Source organism: Pan paniscus, chromosome 5 (assembly GCF_029289425.2).
Source record: "Pan paniscus chromosome 5, NHGRI_mPanPan1-v2.0_pri, whole genome shotgun sequence".
Taxonomy (NCBI): domain Eukaryota; kingdom Metazoa; phylum Chordata; class Mammalia; order Primates; family Hominidae; genus Pan; species Pan paniscus.
The window spans coordinates 57634600-57652357 of NC_073254.2; the positions used below are offsets into that span (position 1 = coordinate 57634600).

Genomic DNA, 17758 nt, shown 5'->3' on the forward strand with positions numbered 1-17758 from the left:
CCAGGTTCTAGGGGTGGGACCCAGGTAGATGTGTATTTAACAAGTGCTCTGGGTGATACTTCATGTGTGTTCAAGTTTGGGAACTCTGGCTTTGATCAGTCATTCCACAGATGCTGACTGAGGCTGACACTGAGCCACGCCAGTGTCCCTTGCTGTGCTCTGAGAAGGAGGCCTGTGGCATTTGAGAGTGTGTGATGCAAACAGGGCCAGATCAGGTGCTGGGTGTTAGAGGGTAGAGCCCAGAAGACGGAGAGCTCTGGGAATGCATTCAGTCAACAGAGATTTGTTGAGCACCTTGTGCTAGCTGTTCCCAGTACTGGATGCAACTGTGAACAAAGCAGGCAGAATCCCCTCTCCTTGTGGAGTTCATATTCTAACAGGGGGGACAAAGCCAGTAAGAAAAACTATCAAATGAACAAATATAATTTTAGGTGCCAGTAGAACAAGGGAGAACAATGAAATAGGGCAAGTGATAGAGAAAGGGCAGGGCCAGTGAGAGTTTAGGGAAGACTTCTGTAAAAGGTGCATTGGAGCTGGTATTTAAATTAAGAAGGGAGCCAGCCATGTGATAGGCCCTGAGACGGAAATGGGCTTGTGTGTTGGAGGAACAGTAGTCGCCTGTGTGGCTTGAGTTGAATAAACGATGGTGAGAGGGGTTGAAGTTGCCTGAGAGGTGGAAACTAAATCCCATAGGCCTTGTAAAAGCATAGTAAGGACTTCGGCTTCGGCATCAGTTATCCATTGCTACATAGCAAACCACTTCAAAACGTGGTGGCACTTTGGGAGGCTGAGGCAGGTGGATCACTTGAGGTCAGGAGTTTGAGACCAGCCTGGCCAACATGGTGAAACCCCATCTCTACTAAAAATACAAAAATGGCTGGGTGCAGTGGCTCACGCCTTGTAATCCCAGCACTTTGGGAGGCCGAGGCAGGTGGATCACGAGGTCAGGAATTCGAGACCAGCCTGACCAACGTGCTGAAACCCCATCTCTACTAAAAATACAAAAATTAGCCAGGTGTGGTGGCATGTGCCTATAATCCCAGCTACTCAGGAGGCGGAGGTTGCAGTGAGCCGAGATTGCGCCACTGCACTCCAGCCTGGGCGACAGAGCGAGACTGTATCTCAAAATAAAATAAAAAATACAAAAAAAAAAAATTATCCAGGCATGGTGGCACATGCCTGTAATCCCAGCTACTTGGGAGGCTGAGGCAGGAGAATCGCTTGAACCTGGGAGGTGGAGGTTGCAGTGAACAGAGATCGCGCCACTGCACTCCAGCCTGGGTGACAGAGCAAGACTCCAACTCAAAAAAAAAACCCAAACCGTAGTGACTTGAAACAACAAACAACAGCCGTTGACATGCTTATGATTCTGTGGACAGGTTCAGGTGGGCCCGCTCGTCTACCTGGTGTGCTATCGGCTGGGTGTACACGTTTGCAGTCAGCTGATGGGTGAGCTGGCCTGGTCCCTGGCGGCCACACTCACCTGTCTGGCAGTTGACTGGGGCTATTGACCAGGGTGCCTTAGTTCTCCTCCACATGGCGTCTCCAGTAGGCTAGCCCAGGCTTCCTCACCTGGCAGCTGGGTTCCGAGAGGGCAAAAGTGGAAGCTGCAGTACTACCACTGTGTTCTGTTGGACAAGGGAAGTCACAGGCCACTCAGATTCCAGGGACTAGAAAAATACACCATGACCCAGTTCAGTGGCTCACGCTGCAATCCCAGTATTTTAGGAGGCCAAGGTGGGAGGACTGTTTGAGCCTAGGAGTTTGAGACCAGCCTGGACCACATAGCCAGACCCCATCTCTACTAAAAATAAAAAAAAAATTAGCTGGGCCTGGTGGTACGCGCCTGTGGTCCTAGCCACTTGAGAGGCTGAGGTGAGAGGGTTGCTTGAGCCTGGGACGCTGAGGCTGCAGTAAGCCATAGTGGCGTGACTGCACTCCAGCCTGGGTAACAGGATGAGACCCTGTCTCACACACACAAAAAGAAATAAACTCCACCTCTTGATGGGAAAGTGTCAACATCACATTGAAAAGAGTTGAAAGGGATGGGAGGATTGTTTATAACTATCATTGCAAGCAGCCTACCACACCACATTGGATGGGAAGGTCTTGCAGGGTTTTGAGTGGAAGACTGATTTTTCAGAAGATCACTCTGGCTGTTTTGAGACTAGAATGTTAGGGCCAAGAGTATAAACAAGGAGACCCATACTAAGTAGATGACTATAATAGTCTAGGGGAGATACTGAAGGAGCTTGAACAGAGGCAGTAGCGGTGGGGGTGAGAAGTGGTCAAATTCAGGATATATTTAGGAGCCCCAGTAGATAGGGTTTGGTAGAACGAGTGTGATGGGGGTGGGGTATAGAGAGAAGACAAGGCTAGCTTTTTGGCTTTCTTAACTGACTAGATAGTTCTATTGACTGAGATAGGGAAAATGAGTGAGCAGGTTTTGGGGGAAGTCAGGTGTTCTCTTTAGCACACGTAAAGTTTGAGATGCCTGTTGGATATCCAGTTGGAAATGCCAGTAGGCAATTGGATTTATAGGAATCAGGATGTAGTTTTGGGAACCAACCATTCATGTTGTATTGAAGGTTGTGGACTGGATGAGTGAGTGTTGCTAAAACAGAACAGATTTCTGAGGACTGCGCCTTGGCATTTTATGGTGTAATAAGAAGAACAAGGGTTTCAGAGTCATATAGACCAGAGTTTTAAATTCTGTCACTATTAGGTACTAGCAAATCACCATTACTTCTTTTTTTATTATTGTTATTATTATTTTTTATTTGAGATGGAGTCTCACTCTTTCGCCCAGGCTGGAGTGCAGTGGCGCGATCTCGGCTCACTGCAACCTCCACCTCCCAGGTTCAAGCGATTCTTGTGCCTCAGCCTCCCCAGTAGCTGGGATTACAGGTGCCCGCCACCACACCTGGCCAATGTTTTTGTATTTTTAGTAGAGACGGGGTTTCACTATGTTGGCCAGGCTGGTTTTGAACTCCTGACCTCAAATGATCTGCCCGCCTTTGCCTCTTAAAGTGCTGGGATTACAGGCGTGAGCCACTGTGCCTGGCCACCATTACTTCTTTGAACATCTGTTTTCTTAGCTGTAAAGTGGGTGTTGGAATACATACCTTGGGGGGTTTGTTTTTTTTGTTTTTTTAGAGATGGGGGTTTCACCCTGTTGCCTAGGCTAGAGTGCAGTGTCTTACAGCAACCCTCCCGCCTCGGCCTCCCAAAGTGCTGGGATTACAGGTGTGAGCCACCACTCCCTGCCTACCATAGGGGCTTATAACTAAGATAATGTTAACTAAGTTAATTAATGTGACAGTTAACTAAGATAACGTTCAAAAGGTGCTGGTGGCCGGGCGTGGTGGCTCATGCCTGTAATCTTAGCACTTGGGGAGGCTTGAAGCCAGGAGTTTGAGACCAGCCTGGGCAACATAGCAAGACCCCATCACTACAGAAAATAAAAAAATTAGCCAAGTATTGTGGTGCATGCCTGTGGTCCCAGCTATTTGGGAGGCTGAGGTGGGAAAAATCACTTAAGCCTATGAGTTCGAGACTGTAGTGAGCCATAATTGTGTCACTGTACTCCAGCCTGGGTGACAGAGTGAGAACCTGTCTTAAAAGAAAAATAAATAAATAAAAAGGTGCTGGCACCTGGGCCTTCCGTAAAGGGAAACTCCTGCCATGTGAGGAGCGTGGGGCTTCTGAACTCAGGGCCTAGAATGGTAGTAGGATTTCTTGGAGATGGATCCTTTGGTTTTGGAGACCTGTGAAGCAGCCTTCACTGTTTCCTTCCTGTCTGTCTAGCTGTGCCCTCCTGGCTGAAGAAGCCCCAAGACAGCCAGCTGGAGGAGGGCAAACCCGGCTACTTGGATTGCCAGACCCAGGCCACACCAAAACCTACAGTTGTCTGGTACAGAAACCAGATGCTCATCTCAGAGGTGAGAAAGAAGAGTGTTGCTAGTGGATGGGCGGGGCCTTCCCTCCACTTGCCCTCTTCTGTGCTCACCTCCATAGCACTCTTACCCTGGAGGCAGCCTCCAGGGAGAGGTGGGTGTGGGTTCAGGCTCTGAGGCCTCTCACCTGTGCTGCAGGACTCACGGTTCGAGGTCTTCAAGAATGGGACCTTGCGCATCAACAACGTGGAGGTGTACGATGGGACATGGTACCGTTGTGTGAGCAGCACCCCAGCCGGCAGCATCGAGGCGCAAGCCCGTGTCCAAGTGCTGGGTGAGCCAGCATGTCTTGGGGGAGCACCCTTCCTGGCTAGGCAGGAGAGGAAAGGGGAGGGAGCAGCAGGCCTGGCCACGGCCTCTCCAGCGGCCCCAATTCCTCGTCTTTCCACCCACCCTCTGCTGAAACAGAAAAGCTCAAGTTCACACCACCACCCCAGCCACAGCAGTGCATGGAGTTTGACAAGGAGGCCACGGTGCCCTGTTCAGCCACAGGCCGAGAGAAGCCCACTATTAAGTGGGAACGGGCAGGTGGGTACAGTGCCGGCATAGGGTGGGGGCAGGCAGGCAGTTCATTGATCGGATACATACCTGAGGGCTGCTGGGTGCCCCGCACTGTGCCAGGAAATGTGGAGATTAGACAAGCAGTGCAGGGCTGATGTATAGTTTAGTTAGGAAGGAAAAAGCCAGACACAGAAGAGGTCAGATTATAGCCTTGGACAACATGGAAGACGACTCAAGGCAACAAGTGATTGGATTGGTTCAGACAGTGCTGTAAAGTCCTCCCTTCCCCTTTTCCAAAATAGTTTATCTTTTCCAACATAAAAATTACATGGAGGCCGTGCACAGTGGCTCACGCCTGTAATCCCGACACTTTGGGAAGCCGAGATGGGTGGGTCACTGGAGGCCAGGAGTTGGAGACCAGCCTGGCCAACATGGTGAAACCCCATCTCTACTAAAAATGCAAAAGTTAGCCAGGCGTGGTGGCACATGCTTGCAATCCCAGCTGCTCAGGAGGCTGAAGCAGGAGAATCGCTTGAACCCAGGAGGTGGAGGCTGCAGTGGGCCGAGATCATGCCATTGCACCAGAGTCTGGCTGACAGAGTGAGACTCTGACTCAAAAGAAAAAAGAAACAAAAGTTACATGGGCTCCTTTACAAAATACTGGAAGAGGCCGGGCGTGGTGGCTCATGCCTGTAATCCCAGCACTTTGGGAAGCCGAGGTGGGTGGATCACGAGGTCATGAGATAGAGACCATCCTGGCTAACATGGTGAAACCTCGTCTCTACTGAAAATACAAAAAATTAGCCAGGGGTGGTGGCACGCATCTGTAGTGCCAGCTACTCGGGAGGCTGAGGTAGGAGAATTGTTTGTACCCAGGAAGCGGAGGTTGCAGTGAGCCGAGATTGTGCCACTGCACTTCAGCCTGGGTGACAGAGCGAGACTCCATCTCAAAAAAAAAAAAAAAAATATTGGGAGAAAAAATGTACAGTCCTGCCGTTTATCATCTTTGGGTGTATGTCTTCTTTTTCTGTGCATATGTTTTTCTTTTTTTACCTAGCAGTTTTATTGTATATATAGTTTCAGTTATTAAATTTACATGATTGGCTGAGTGTGGTAGCTCATGCCTGTAATCCCAGCACTTTGGGAGGCCGAGGTGGGAGGATCGCTTGAGCCCAGGAGTTCAAGACCAACCTGGGCAATAGAGGGAGACCCTGTCTGTACAAAAAATTTAAAAATTAGCCAGGCATGGTGGTGCATGCCTGTAGACATGCTTATTGTAGAATTAGACAATACAGATAACTATGTAGTTTTTAAAAATATTTTTTAAAATTATTTATTTTTATTTTTTTTGTAACGGTTTAATTTTATACCCTTTTTTATTTACCATTGTCAAGCATTTCCCCACATCTTTATACACTCTTCATGAATATTTGTTTTGATGATCCTAATAATATTTCAACAATTGGATTCACTGTAATTTACTTAACTGTTCTTAAATGTTGGAGATTTGGGTTGTTAACCACCCACCCACCCACCCCCTTTTTTTCATTGCTGCAATAAACATCTTTAAGCCAAAGTTTTTTTCTGGATTTAGGTTTATTTCCTTTGGGAAAGATTCCCAGAATTGGGATAATTATGCACGAAAGGGGGTATGAACATTTTTATAGCCCTTGATGTGAGTTGCCAAATTGTTTTTTAAATGGTTGGACCAATTTTGACATTTCCACCTAGAGTGAGAGAGTACAGTTGTAGATTCTGAGGAGGAAGTAGGCTCCCTCTGCTCAGGTCTGGGGGAACTTTCTGGGAGAGGTGAGGCTTAAAATGGATCTACAGCCTGGGATGGCAAAGAGCGGGAATGGGCTCTAGGAGGGACAAGTGATGGGCAGCGGAGTAGGAACAGGGCCAATCTGGGCCCAAACAGAGTCAGGTTTGGCAGACGTGGAATGTCACACAGGGCAGTAGGAGGAAGAGGTGAGACTGAAGAATTGGAAGAGGGGTAAATAACGGAGGGGCTTCTAACACTTGGCTCAGGAGTTTGGACTTTGCCTGTGGGTGGTCAGGAGCGATGGTGTGTTTTTGAGTAGAGGTGAGGGACTGAAGGCATTGCCAGCTGTCTGTGTAACCCTGATCCTTCCCATAATTTCCCTTTGTTACCCCTGCAGATGGGAGCAGCCTCCCAGAGTGGGTGACAGACAATGCTGGGACCCTGCATTTTGCCCGGGTGACTCGAGATGACGCTGGCAACTACACTTGCATTGCGTCCAACGGGCCGCAGGGCCAGATTCGTGCCCATGTCCAGCTCACTGTGGCAGGTGCGACTGTGGCAGGGCCCTGGGGCTGGGAGGGCCCTTTGGGGTAGCACCGTGTACCCTGCCAGCCCCTTGGCTCACCCCTGCCTGCGCCTCGCTGGTCTCTTTCCTTCCAGTTTTTATCACCTTCAAAGTGGAACCAGAGCGTACGACTGTGTACCAGGGCCACACAGCCCTACTGCAGTGCGAGGCCCAGGGGGACCCCAAGCCGCTGATTCAGTGGAAAGGCAAGGACCGCATCCTGGACCCCACCAAGCTGGGACCCAGGTAGGGCCACCTCTCTCCCACACCCGTCCCTCCTCTCCTGCAGCCCCCCTCCCTGCGAGCTGGCCAGCACTATGGCTTCTCCCCCGACAGGATGCACATCTTCCAGAATGGCTCCCTGGTGATCCATGACGTGGCCCCTGAGGACTCAGGCCGCTACACCTGCATTGCAGGCAACAGCTGCAACATCAAGCACACGGAGGCCCCCCTCTATGTCGTGGGTATGGGCTGGGGAGGGGTGTGCTGCACAGGAAGTGGTGGGCCCAGACGATTGTCACCTTGTACTCAGCCCCTGTGTACAGAACATGGCACAGAAGCCATTTTTGTGGCAGCGGTGGGGATTCGGCCGTCTCACCATGCTGCTGCACAGTCTTAGAGTCCTTGCTCAGAGCCGGGCTGTCGTTTATTTAACATCTCACGGTCGGTGTGTGTGTGTGTGTTGCAGGGGGATGGGGGGGTGTTCTCTTCCTACAATGCTGCCTCCCAGGTTCCTGCAGCAGCCACACATATCTCTGGGTGGCTGGGGAGGAGGACCAGGTCAGAATGCAGTAGGACAAGGTTCTTTTCTCCAGGAGGCCCAGAGAGGATGATGGGTCAGGTAAAAGGCCCTGCACTTAAACTCTCTGCCCCTGGGAGACTTATTTCTCCTCTGGGGACTTGTTTCTGCATCCACAGGTGAAGGTGGTTTAAATGAGAAGCTCTTAAACTTTCTTGGTTTGGCAGCAGAGTTATTTTTCTAGACAAAGTATAATGTGAAAGTTTAAATGGATGAAAATGAACTGAGGAGGCCCCCTTGGTGGGAGCCACTGGGGTGTGTGTGGCAGTTGGGGGATCCTGCATGGTCTCCCTTCATTCCCCTAATGCCTCTTGAGGCCCCTCAGTGTGGGCCATTAAAAGGCCCCTAGACCGGCAGATCCCTTCTACAGATCTGCTTATTGAAAAACCTGCTCTGTGCCAGGCAGTGCCTGGAATTCTAAACCTGAAGCTCCCAAATGCTGCTCTCCGGGGCCTGGCTCACATTATCAAGTCACTTGGGAAGCTTAACAAATAACGTGGGTTTGTGGTAGCTCCTTGACAGGTGTGCTTATCCGTGTCACCTGTCTTGGCTTCCGATGCAAAGCCAGCTTGGGAACCCCTGGCCTCATCTCCTTCAGAGTCTTCGTTTGACCTTGGTGGGGCATGAGGACCTGCTGGCCCTTGTTAAAGCCAGTGAAGGTGGTGACCCTCCCGGGCCATCTGTTAAGTTGCCCTGTTGATGGGGTTGGGAGGAGTTAGTAGAGAAGCAGGGCTTGTTTTGCTTAGCAGCCCCTGCCCAGACCCATCTGTGTGTCTCTCAGACAAGCCTGTGCCGGAGGAGTCGGAGGGCCCTGGCAGCCCTCCCCCTTACAAGATGATCCAGACCATTGGGTTGTCGGTGGGTGCCGCTGTGGCCTACATCATTGCCGTGCTGGGCCTCATGTTCTACTGCAAGAAGCGCTGCAAAGCCAAGCGGCTGCAGAAGCAGCCCGAGGGCGAGGAGCCAGAGATGGAATGCCTCAATGGTGAGGGGCCCTGGAGGGGGAGGTGGTGCCCGTGTGCGGGAGCTGAGCGCCCTCCCGCGGCCACGGAGGGGAGAGCGCCAGCACGCAGGAAACCGAGCGGCTGTTGCTGGGTCCTGGAGCTGGGACTGCCCCACCCCTAGCGGGAAGCCTGGAGTTGGCCGATTCCCAGGGCCTCGTCTTCTGAGCAACCTGGCTTGAGACTTCTTCATTGGAGCCCCTTGGACCAGCTTCCTATGATTCCCTGCTGTTTCCTCCTCCCAGCACAAAACCACAGATATCATTAGTATATGTACACATGTTGCTGTTGCATGTCTTGTCTCCCCCTATGAGTCTAAGAGTTCCCCCAAGGGCAGTCTTTCTGTTTACTTCCCTTCTCCTATCCCCACTTCCTGGACTGGGAGCTCCCTTGAGGTCATTGCTGGGTCTCTCCTATCAGCTCAGGTGTTCAGGAGCAGAGGTTGGGTCTCCATTATTGTGATTTTCCCTTTGTGCCTGTTTAGGGCTTTGCCCAATAGGAGGCCCCATGAAAGCAAAAATCCTTATGTGTAGCTGTGGTATTCAAGGACCAGTGATTCAGATTAGACGTCTGCAGTTGGCTTCATCTCAAAGGTCATAATCAGCTGCATCACTAAGGGGTCATACCCTAGGGGATAGCCATACATCCCCCACCCAGCCCCAGCCCCATTTTTTCATCATTTGGGCTTGCCCTTTCATGTGGAGCACTGTGATTGGACCCAAGTTGGCAAGAGTGGAAGACCAGGGGACAGAACAGAAATCCCCGTGGTGGCCAGAGTGTCAGGTCTCATCGTGACGCTCTTGTCCTCCTTCTTCCCAGGTGGGCCTTTGCAGAACGGGCAGCCCTCAGCAGAGATCCAAGAGGAAGTGGCCTTGACCAGCTTGGGCTCCGGCCCCGCGGCCACCAACAAACGCCACAGCACAAGTGATAAGATGCACTTCCCACGGTCTAGCCTGCAGCCCATCACCACGCTGGGTATGTTGCCTTGACTACAGCTGCCCCTGCCTAACTACAAGTCACCCGCTGTGTCTTGAGGCTGGGTACGGGCTAGTGTTCTGAGGTCCCTGAAACCTAGAATGTTAGAGGTGGAGGGAAGCATAGGTAGAGATCTAGCCCAGTGTGGCCCCAGAGCCTGTTATTCACTGCCCTTCGTGCAGATTTTGTCATTCCTGTGTACTACCTGTGGTATTATTTACTTGATGTTTTATTTAAATTGACTCTTTAAAAAAAAACTAAGTTACCATTGTTCTAGGAAAAAATATGAGAAATCATGGGCTTGTCGTAGTTACGTTTTTTCCTAGCATACGTTAAGACATGTTTACCATGAGCCACCAAAAATTCTCACGCGAGTCACACTTTGGAAAATGCTGAATATTAGTCCCACCCTTTTATTTTGTTGCTGCAGACACTGAAGCCTAAGGAGGGAGGGGGTCACAGCAGAACCGGGTCTCGTGCCCAGCCCAGGTGGGTGGGTCCCCACCGTGGGAGAGGCTAGGCCCCTCCCCCAGGTCAGGAGCTTCCTCGGCCTGGGTGAAGGTGGCTGGCTGACTCAGACTGTACCCACAGGGAAGAGTGAGTTTGGGGAGGTGTTCCTGGCAAAGGCTCAGGGCTTGGAGGAGGGAGTGGCAGAGACCCTGGTACTTGTGAAGAGCCTGCAGAGCAAGGATGAGCAGCAGCAGCTGGACTTCCGGAGGGAGTTGGAGATGTTTGGGAAGCTGAACCACGCCAACGTGGTGCGGCTCCTGGGGCTGTGCCGGGAGGCTGAGCCCCACTACATGGTGCTGGAATATGTGGATCTGGTATGCTGTTGGCAGGGGACGTGGGGGTCTCGGGTAGGGAGGGCAGTGTCCTACAAAGGTGGGAGTCAGTGGTTGGAGCACCGTGAAAACCTTGTCTCGTGCAGTCTCAGCCGAGACCTCACCTGCCTGCTGTTACACTTTGCCCACCTTATGATGCTCAGCTTCTGCCTTCCCTGCTCTTGGATGCCTGCTTTCCCTTTATCGGCACCCAGTCTTTCCATCTGTATCTCAGGGGCGTTGGTCCTAAGTTCTTCTGGGACTTCTCACTCACACTGCAGGGATGCCTTCCAGGTCATCTTCTCTGACTCTTGTTTTCTTTGGTTTGTTATTTTTTCCTCCCCAAAAGCTTGTCCCCACTTGAGAATAAATATATCAGAACCCACTTTGCTTCCCTCCTTCCTAGCACCACTTGTGACATGAGTGTTACCCCAGCCACCAGCCTTCTCCTCTCCACTCAGGGTGTCGTTCCCAGAGCTGCCCCTTCCTCTTCATTCCCCGGCTGGTCCTGGCCCTCACCCCATGGTCCTCAAACTGCTGCTTCTCAAATCCCTAGTTCTGGGGCAAGAGCGGGCAGGAGTCCTATCAGTCTTTCCATTAACAAGTACTTACGCGGCTGGGCACAGTGGCTCACGCTTGTAATCCCAGCACTTTGGGAGACTGAGGCAGGAGGATCGCCTGAGGCCAGGAGTCCGAGACCAGCCTGGGCAACATAGCAAGACTCTGTCTCTACAAAAAAATTAAAAACAAACAAGTACTAATGAATGCTTTATGTATGTTTCTGCTGCTGGCTTTCTCCTCTGTTTGTTTAGATTAGATTGTAAGGCTCTGGAGGACAGGGGTTTCCTCTCAGGAATCTTTGAGGACAGAGGGTAGGGGACTGTTTTCCTCTTGGCTCACTGAAGATAGGGGCTCTGTTGCCCCACCTGTCTGGAGGTTCCCCTTGGGGTAGAAATGCCAATTCTCCTCCTTTCTAACTGAGACAGCCTCTAGGAGGCGTCTCCTATATATTTTTAAAGTTCTGCACTCCCAGTGAACTTTCCCCCTGGGAAAGGGGCCCAGGCTAGCTTAGGCCTTCTCACTGCCTCCCCAGGCAGGAATTCTGCGAGCACCTGCTTGGTCTGAGGCTTTACAGCCAATGGCTGTGCACTGACCTGAGCGAGATGCCTGGCTTTTCCCTTAGGGAGACCTCAAGCAGTTCCTGAGGATTTCCAAGAGCAAGGATGAAAAATTGAAGTCACAGCCCCTCAGCACCAAGCAGAAGGTGAGGACAGGGAGTGAAGGAGGGAGGGAGAGGGTGCCCAGGGGTGGGCCAGGAGCAACAGAGGCACCATTTATTGAGGGGTCTCTATGGGCCAGGCCCTATGGTAAGAACTTCACATGTGTTACTGTAATTATCACGGTAGTCCTCTGAAATATATACTACTATCCCCATTTTGTGGATGAAGACATTGAGGCTTAGGAGGTTGTCTGACCTGTCCCAGGTCATGTAGCCTGGAAGTGGCTTTGCATTGCCATGCTGGCTTCACGGAGAAGAGCTACCCTCGGACCTTGCCTCTGGGCAGGAGCTTGCATTGGAGCAGGACACCTGCCCACCTGCAGTGAGCTGTGAGCTGGAGAAGCAGCAAGCAGTCCTAGTGCAGGGGCCTGCTGGGCTAGCTGTGGGCCTGAGCGTGTTTCTTCAGCTCTGAGTGGAGAAGACTCTTTTGTGAATGGGCTGCCTGGGTTTCCCCCTCTGTGGTTTGCATCTTGCCCTCTCCCTTGGGCTGTAGCTGCCCAGCCTTTCATTCCAGTTTTCCTCCTGCCTTTTGCGCAGAGGTTGTTCTGGGCACAGAGCCCTGGCTGGGGCCCCTGTGGTAGAGCAGACCTCGGTTGAAACAGTGAAGAAGGGAAAGCTTGCCTGCTACCCCCGGCCGCCTCAGTCCATACCTTTCCAGTGCCTGGGGCTTGCTGTGGCCCGGCCCCTTCTTCCTTCCCTCAGGTTCTTCTTGCCCACAGCTGCCTCCTCTCCCCTCTGAAATGGATCTACTTCCTTCCATGTGACTGGGGAGTCTGCTTCCAAGCTGGCAGTGAAGTGACCTCATAAACCAAATCAGAGCTCAGGGCAGGGTAGGCAGAAGGCTCTGCCCTTTCTCCCAGGGGACCATTCCTTGCCTGCTAGGCTGTCCCAGGTCACAGACTCTGGAGGCAGAGCAGAAAGGCATGGCTGGCAGATGAGTCAGGTGAATGGGACCCTGGCTGCCCCCAATCTCTCTGGGGAAGCAGCTCTGTGCCCTTCAGGCTGGCCCCCTCTTATTACATGTGAATTTACTAAGACCCAGACAGGACAAGTGACCTGGCCACCTGACACCACACCCCTACCTCCTTCCCCATGAAGCTGCAGGAACTGTGTATAGTGGCTGTAGAGGAGAAGCCACAGGATGGGACTTGCTACACCAGCTAAGTGAGATTTCAGGACTAAAGAGCTCACAAATTAGGACACTCACAGAGCCAGTGAATCCTCACTGAGCCAGGTGTGGCCCCAAGGGCCCTTGGGAATGCAAAATTAAAACAGACAGGCATCAGCTAGGTGCGGTGGGAGGCTAAGGCAGGAGGATTGCTTCAGCTCAGGAGTTTGAGACCAGCCTGGGCAACATAGTAAGACCCTGTCTCTACAAAAAAACAAAAAAAAGTTAACCGGGCATGGGGGCGTGCCTGTAGTCCCAGCTACTTGTGAGGCTGAGGAGGAAGAATCATTGGAGCCCAGGAGGTCGAGGCTGCGGTGAGCCATGATTACACCACTGCACTCCAGCCTGGGCAACAGAGCACGATCCTGTCTCAAAGGGGGGGCGGGGGGGAAGGACAGGCATCTTGCCCTTGGGGCACTTATGATCTAGTGAGGAGATTAGGTACATGAGTATGACCTGTGCCTTACAGACTTGAGGTAAAACAGAAAGCAAGTGGGAGGCATTAAGAGATGTTGAAGACACCCATGTCCTGTAGGTGGACAGATGGTTGTGGTTAACAAAGAAGTTTTCCTAGTAGAGAAAACCATTTGAGTTTAGTTCACAAGGACAGGAAGTAGTTGAATGGCAGGAAGGGGATGGCTTCAAGAGTCAGGGGAGTCAAGGTGGGATTCTCTGGCTGGGATGAGACATAGGCTGACAGGAAGTCAGTTACCTTTCTCATGTGACCTAAGGGACTCTATTTGACTGCAAGTCATCACCATCTTTGCTAAATATCTTTTTTCACACTTTTTTGCCATAGTGTCTTAAATATGATGGGGGAACTTTAATAAGTTGGGTTCTACACTCTCCAAGGACCATACTCTGCGTTACATAGAGAGGATGCTTTTAAAAAAAAAACAGGCAGGGCTCAGTGGCTCACACCTGTAATCCCAGCACTTTGGGAGGCCGAGGCGGGCAGATCACGAGGTCAGGAGTACGAGACCAGCCTGGCCAACATGGTGAAACCCCGTCTCTACTAAAAATACAAAAATTAGCCAGGTGTGGTGGCAGGTGCCTGTAATCCAAGCTACTCGGGAGGCCGAGGCAGGAGAATCACTTGAACCCGGGAGATGGAGGTTGCAGTGAGCCAAGATCGTGCCATTGCACTCCAGCCTGGGAGACAAGAGCAAGACTTTGTCTCAAAAAAAAAAAAAAAAAAAAATGCAGGCCAGGCACAGTGGCTCATACCTGAAATCCCAGCACTTCGGGAGGCTGAGGCGGGAAGATCACTTGAGGCCAGGAGTTTGAGACCAGCCTGACCAACGTGGGGAAACCCTGTCTCTACTAAAAATACAAAAAGTATCTGGGCATGGTGTCGCGTGCATATAATTCCAGCTACTTGGGAGGCTGAGGCAGGAGAATCGCTTGAGCCTGGGAGGCAGAGGTTGTAGTGAACTGAGATCTTGCCACTGCACTCCAGCCTGGGTGACAGGAGTCAAACCCTGTCTCAAAAGAAAAAAAAAAAAAATAGATTTCTGGACCATGACTCAGAATGAGGGAATTAGAGTATTTGAGAGTGAGGTCTAAAGACCTGAATTTTTCAAACAAGCTCTCCAGCTGATTCCTGAGCTCATTAAAGTTCAAGGAGCCCTGGTGGAGACTAGTAGCTTTGAAATGCTTTTTGATTATAATCCCTTTTAGGAAATGCATTTTAAGCTGGTGCAGCAGTATGTGCCTGTAATCCCAGCTACTTGGAAGGCTGAGGCCAGAGGATCCCTTGGGCCCAGGAGTTTGAGGCCAGCCTGAGTGACATAGCAAGACCCGCATCACTTAGCAACAACAAAAAAGAAATGCATTTTACTCATGATCTGGTGTGCAGGCTCATATAACTAAAATTAAACTTTCACAATGTTGTGTTTGATGCACTTGATGTTTTCTATTCTGTCCTCTTTTTATTTATTTTTATTTTTTGTAGAAATGGGGGTCTCGCCATGTTGTCCAGGCTGGTCTTGAACTTAAGTATTCTAGGGAGGTGGAGTGGTAGGCAGGGTGTTCCCTGGCCAGCTAGAGTTGGCACCAAAGTGCCATATTGGGTGTGAGTGGGCTGAGGGGAGCCTCAGGAGGATTTTAAGAGAGCAGTGAGGTAGTGACAGAAATCAAAGACATGGGTCCTGGGTGTTGGCATAATGGTAGGTAATGCCTTTTAGAGTAGCTGATAAGATGATATCAGAGAGCTGTAATCTGTGATTGCTCCATGGATCACTTGTGAACTAATGATGTGATGAGAAGCAGGATCAGCTTAGCACACCTGGTGGACCACGCTTTATGCAGTCAGATGCCGTGGCAGGAAACAGAAGGCCTCTTGTGAGATCTCATAGCATCACAGTGGGTTAGCCAGAACATGGGCAAACCCCTGGGGTGTTAAAATTGGAAAGGAAGGAGTGGGTCTGATCTTTACCAAAGAACGGGTCTTTTATAACAGTATTTGAGAATTATTCCAGTGGCTATCTGATGGCATCTTGCCCAGCATAAAGGAAACACCGAATTGGCTTGAGTCTAACAGAATTCCCTTTTACTGCCCTTGCTTTCCGGAAGCACCACCTCTCTGGAAAGATAGCAAGTCAGTTACCATGCCAAGTCCACCTTCTTCTGTTTACCTTGACTAGCAGCAGATTGTTTAGCTTGTGAGCCAGATCAGAGAGAGCAGGCCGAGGGGACTCACAAGTCTGATGAGGGCACGTTACCAAAACCTTTGCCTGCCGCTTACAGAGAATCAAGCAAGGTTGGACAATGCCCTGGGATTTTGAAGCCTGAAGTGGAGTTGGCTCTGGTTATGATGGCCACTGAAGCAGCCTGGCCCCTTTACCACCAGTGCACGTGAGGCATTCTGAGGACGGTGCTGCAGGGGTTATTTTAGGGATGTAGACTCAGCTTTTTTTTTTTTTTTTTTGGAGATGGAGTCTCACTCTGTCTCTGTCACTCAGGCTGGGTTGCAGTGGCACGATCTCGGCTCACTGCAGCCTCTGCCTCCCAAGTTCAATCGATTCTCCTGCCTTAGCTTCCCGAGTAGCTGGGATTACAGGAGCCCGCCACCACACCCAACTAATTTTTGTATTTTTAGTAGGGATGAGGTTTCACCATATTGGCCAGGCTGGTCTTGAACTCCTGACCTTGTGATCCACCCACCTTGGTCTCCCAGAGTGCTGGGAATATAGGTGTGAGCCACTGTGCCCAGCCAGACTGTGCTTTTTCATGGAGACCCCAGTGTACTTCCCTGTACCCAGAGAAGAGAGGCCCAGTAATCCTGACGTGCCATCCACCTGCCTTCTTTTTTTTTTCTCTTGAGACCGAGTCTCGCTCTGTCGCCCAAGCTGGAGTGCAGTGGCAGTGATCTCTGCTCACTGCAAGCTCCGCCTCCCGGGTTCACGCCATTCTCCTGCCTCAGCCTCCCGAGTAGCTGGGACCACAGGCGCCCACTACCACGCCCGGCCAATTTTTTTGTATTTTTAGTAGAGGTGGGGTTTCACCGTGTTAGCCAAGATGGTCTCAATCTCCTGTCCTCGTGATCCGCCCGCCTCAGCCTCCCAAAGTGCTGGGATAACAGGCGTGAGCCACCGCGCCCAGCCCCGTTTTTTTGTTTGTTTTTTTGTTTTTTGTTTTTTTTTTTTTGGAGACGGAGTCTCACTCCGTCGCCAGGCTGGAGTGCGGTGGCGCGATCTCGGCTCACTGCAAGCTCCGCCTCCCGGGTTGACGCCATTCTCCTGCCTCAGCCTCCCGAGTAGAGTAGCTGGGACTACAGGCGCCCGCCACCATGCCCGGCTAATTTTTTTGTATTTTTAGTGGAGACGGGGTTTGACCATGTTGGCCAGGATGGACACAATCTCCTGACCTCGTGATCCGCCCGCCTCGGCCTCCCAAAGTGCTGGGATTACAGGCTTGAGCCACCGCGCCCAGCCCCCCCCGCCCCCCCCCCCCCCTTTTTTATTTGAGGCAGTCTCGCTCTGTCGCCCAGGCTGGAGTGCAGTGGCTGCAGTGGCGGGATCTCGGCTCACTGCAAGCTCCGCCTCCCGGGTTCACGCCATTCACCTGCCTGAACCTCCCGAGTAGCTGGAACTACAGGCACCCACCACGAAGCCCGGCTAATTTTTTGTATTTTTTTTAGTAGAGACGGGGTTTCATCATGTTAGCCAGGATGGTCTCGATCTCCTGACCTTGTGATCCACCCGCCTCGGCCTCCCAAAGTGAGCCACCGCTCAAAGACGTGAGCCACTGCGCCCAGACCACCCGCCCGCTTCTTTAACCTTCCTCACTGGTTACACATTTAGTTGAAAGCTATCCTGAGATTTTATGTCTTCACTGTTGATAAAGAAATGTACCAAAGCAGCCAGGCACAGTGGCTCACGCCTGTAATCCCAGCACTTTGGGAGGCCGAGGCAGGCAGATCATTCACGGTCACTTTGAGACCAGCCTGGCCAACATGGTGAAACCCTGTCTCTACTAAAAATACAAAAATTAGCCGGGCGTGGTGGCGCGTGCCTGTAGTCCTGCTACTTGGGAGGCTGAGGCACAAGAATTGCTTGAACTTGGGAGGCGGAGGTTGCGGAGAGCTGAGACTCCCGCCTGGGCGACAGAGTGAGACTCCGTCTGGATGAGGTTTTTCCCAACTCTAATTACATCATTCATTTAGCACCTCTGCATTAATGCACTGCCTGTTAGAGCCTCAGGCAGCACTGATCAGGAGGATGATGGGAATGTTCCGTATCTGTTCTGGTCAATATAGTTGTCACTAGCTTCATATAGCAACTGTACACTTGGAATTTGGCTAGAGCAACAGAAGAACTGAATTTTATTTTATTTTTGTTATGTTATGTTATGTTATGTTATGCTATGTTATGCTATGTTATGTTATGTTATGTATTCTTTAGAGACAGAGTCTTACCCTGTCGACC

The 17758-nt window shown here is 51.2% G+C and overlaps 1 protein-coding gene across 4 annotated transcripts in view; it reads left to right on the forward strand.

Annotated features, from left to right (window-relative positions):
• The window catches only part of PTK7 (protein tyrosine kinase 7 (inactive)), an 85807-nt gene that overhangs the window by 58715 nt on the left and 9334 nt on the right, over positions 1–17758 (forward strand). For 3 of the 4 annotated variants that reach the window (XM_003833267.5, XM_034962115.4, XM_034962116.3), the window contains exons 8-17: positions 3808–3941; positions 4095–4230; positions 4365–4484; positions 6620–6769; positions 6883–7033; positions 7124–7251; positions 8368–8571; positions 9407–9562; positions 10154–10386; positions 11567–11647. In XM_003833267.5, coding sequence (XP_003833315.4) covers positions 3808–3941; positions 4095–4230; positions 4365–4484; positions 6620–6769; positions 6883–7033; positions 7124–7251; positions 8368–8571; positions 9407–9562; positions 10154–10386; positions 11567–11647 — 1493 coding nt within the window. The remainder of the gene's footprint in view (positions 1–3807; positions 3942–4094; positions 4231–4364; positions 4485–6619; positions 6770–6882; positions 7034–7123; positions 7252–8367; positions 8572–9406; positions 9563–10153; positions 10387–11566; positions 11648–17758) is intronic. The other variant, XM_055113624.3, reaches the window with a different exon arrangement.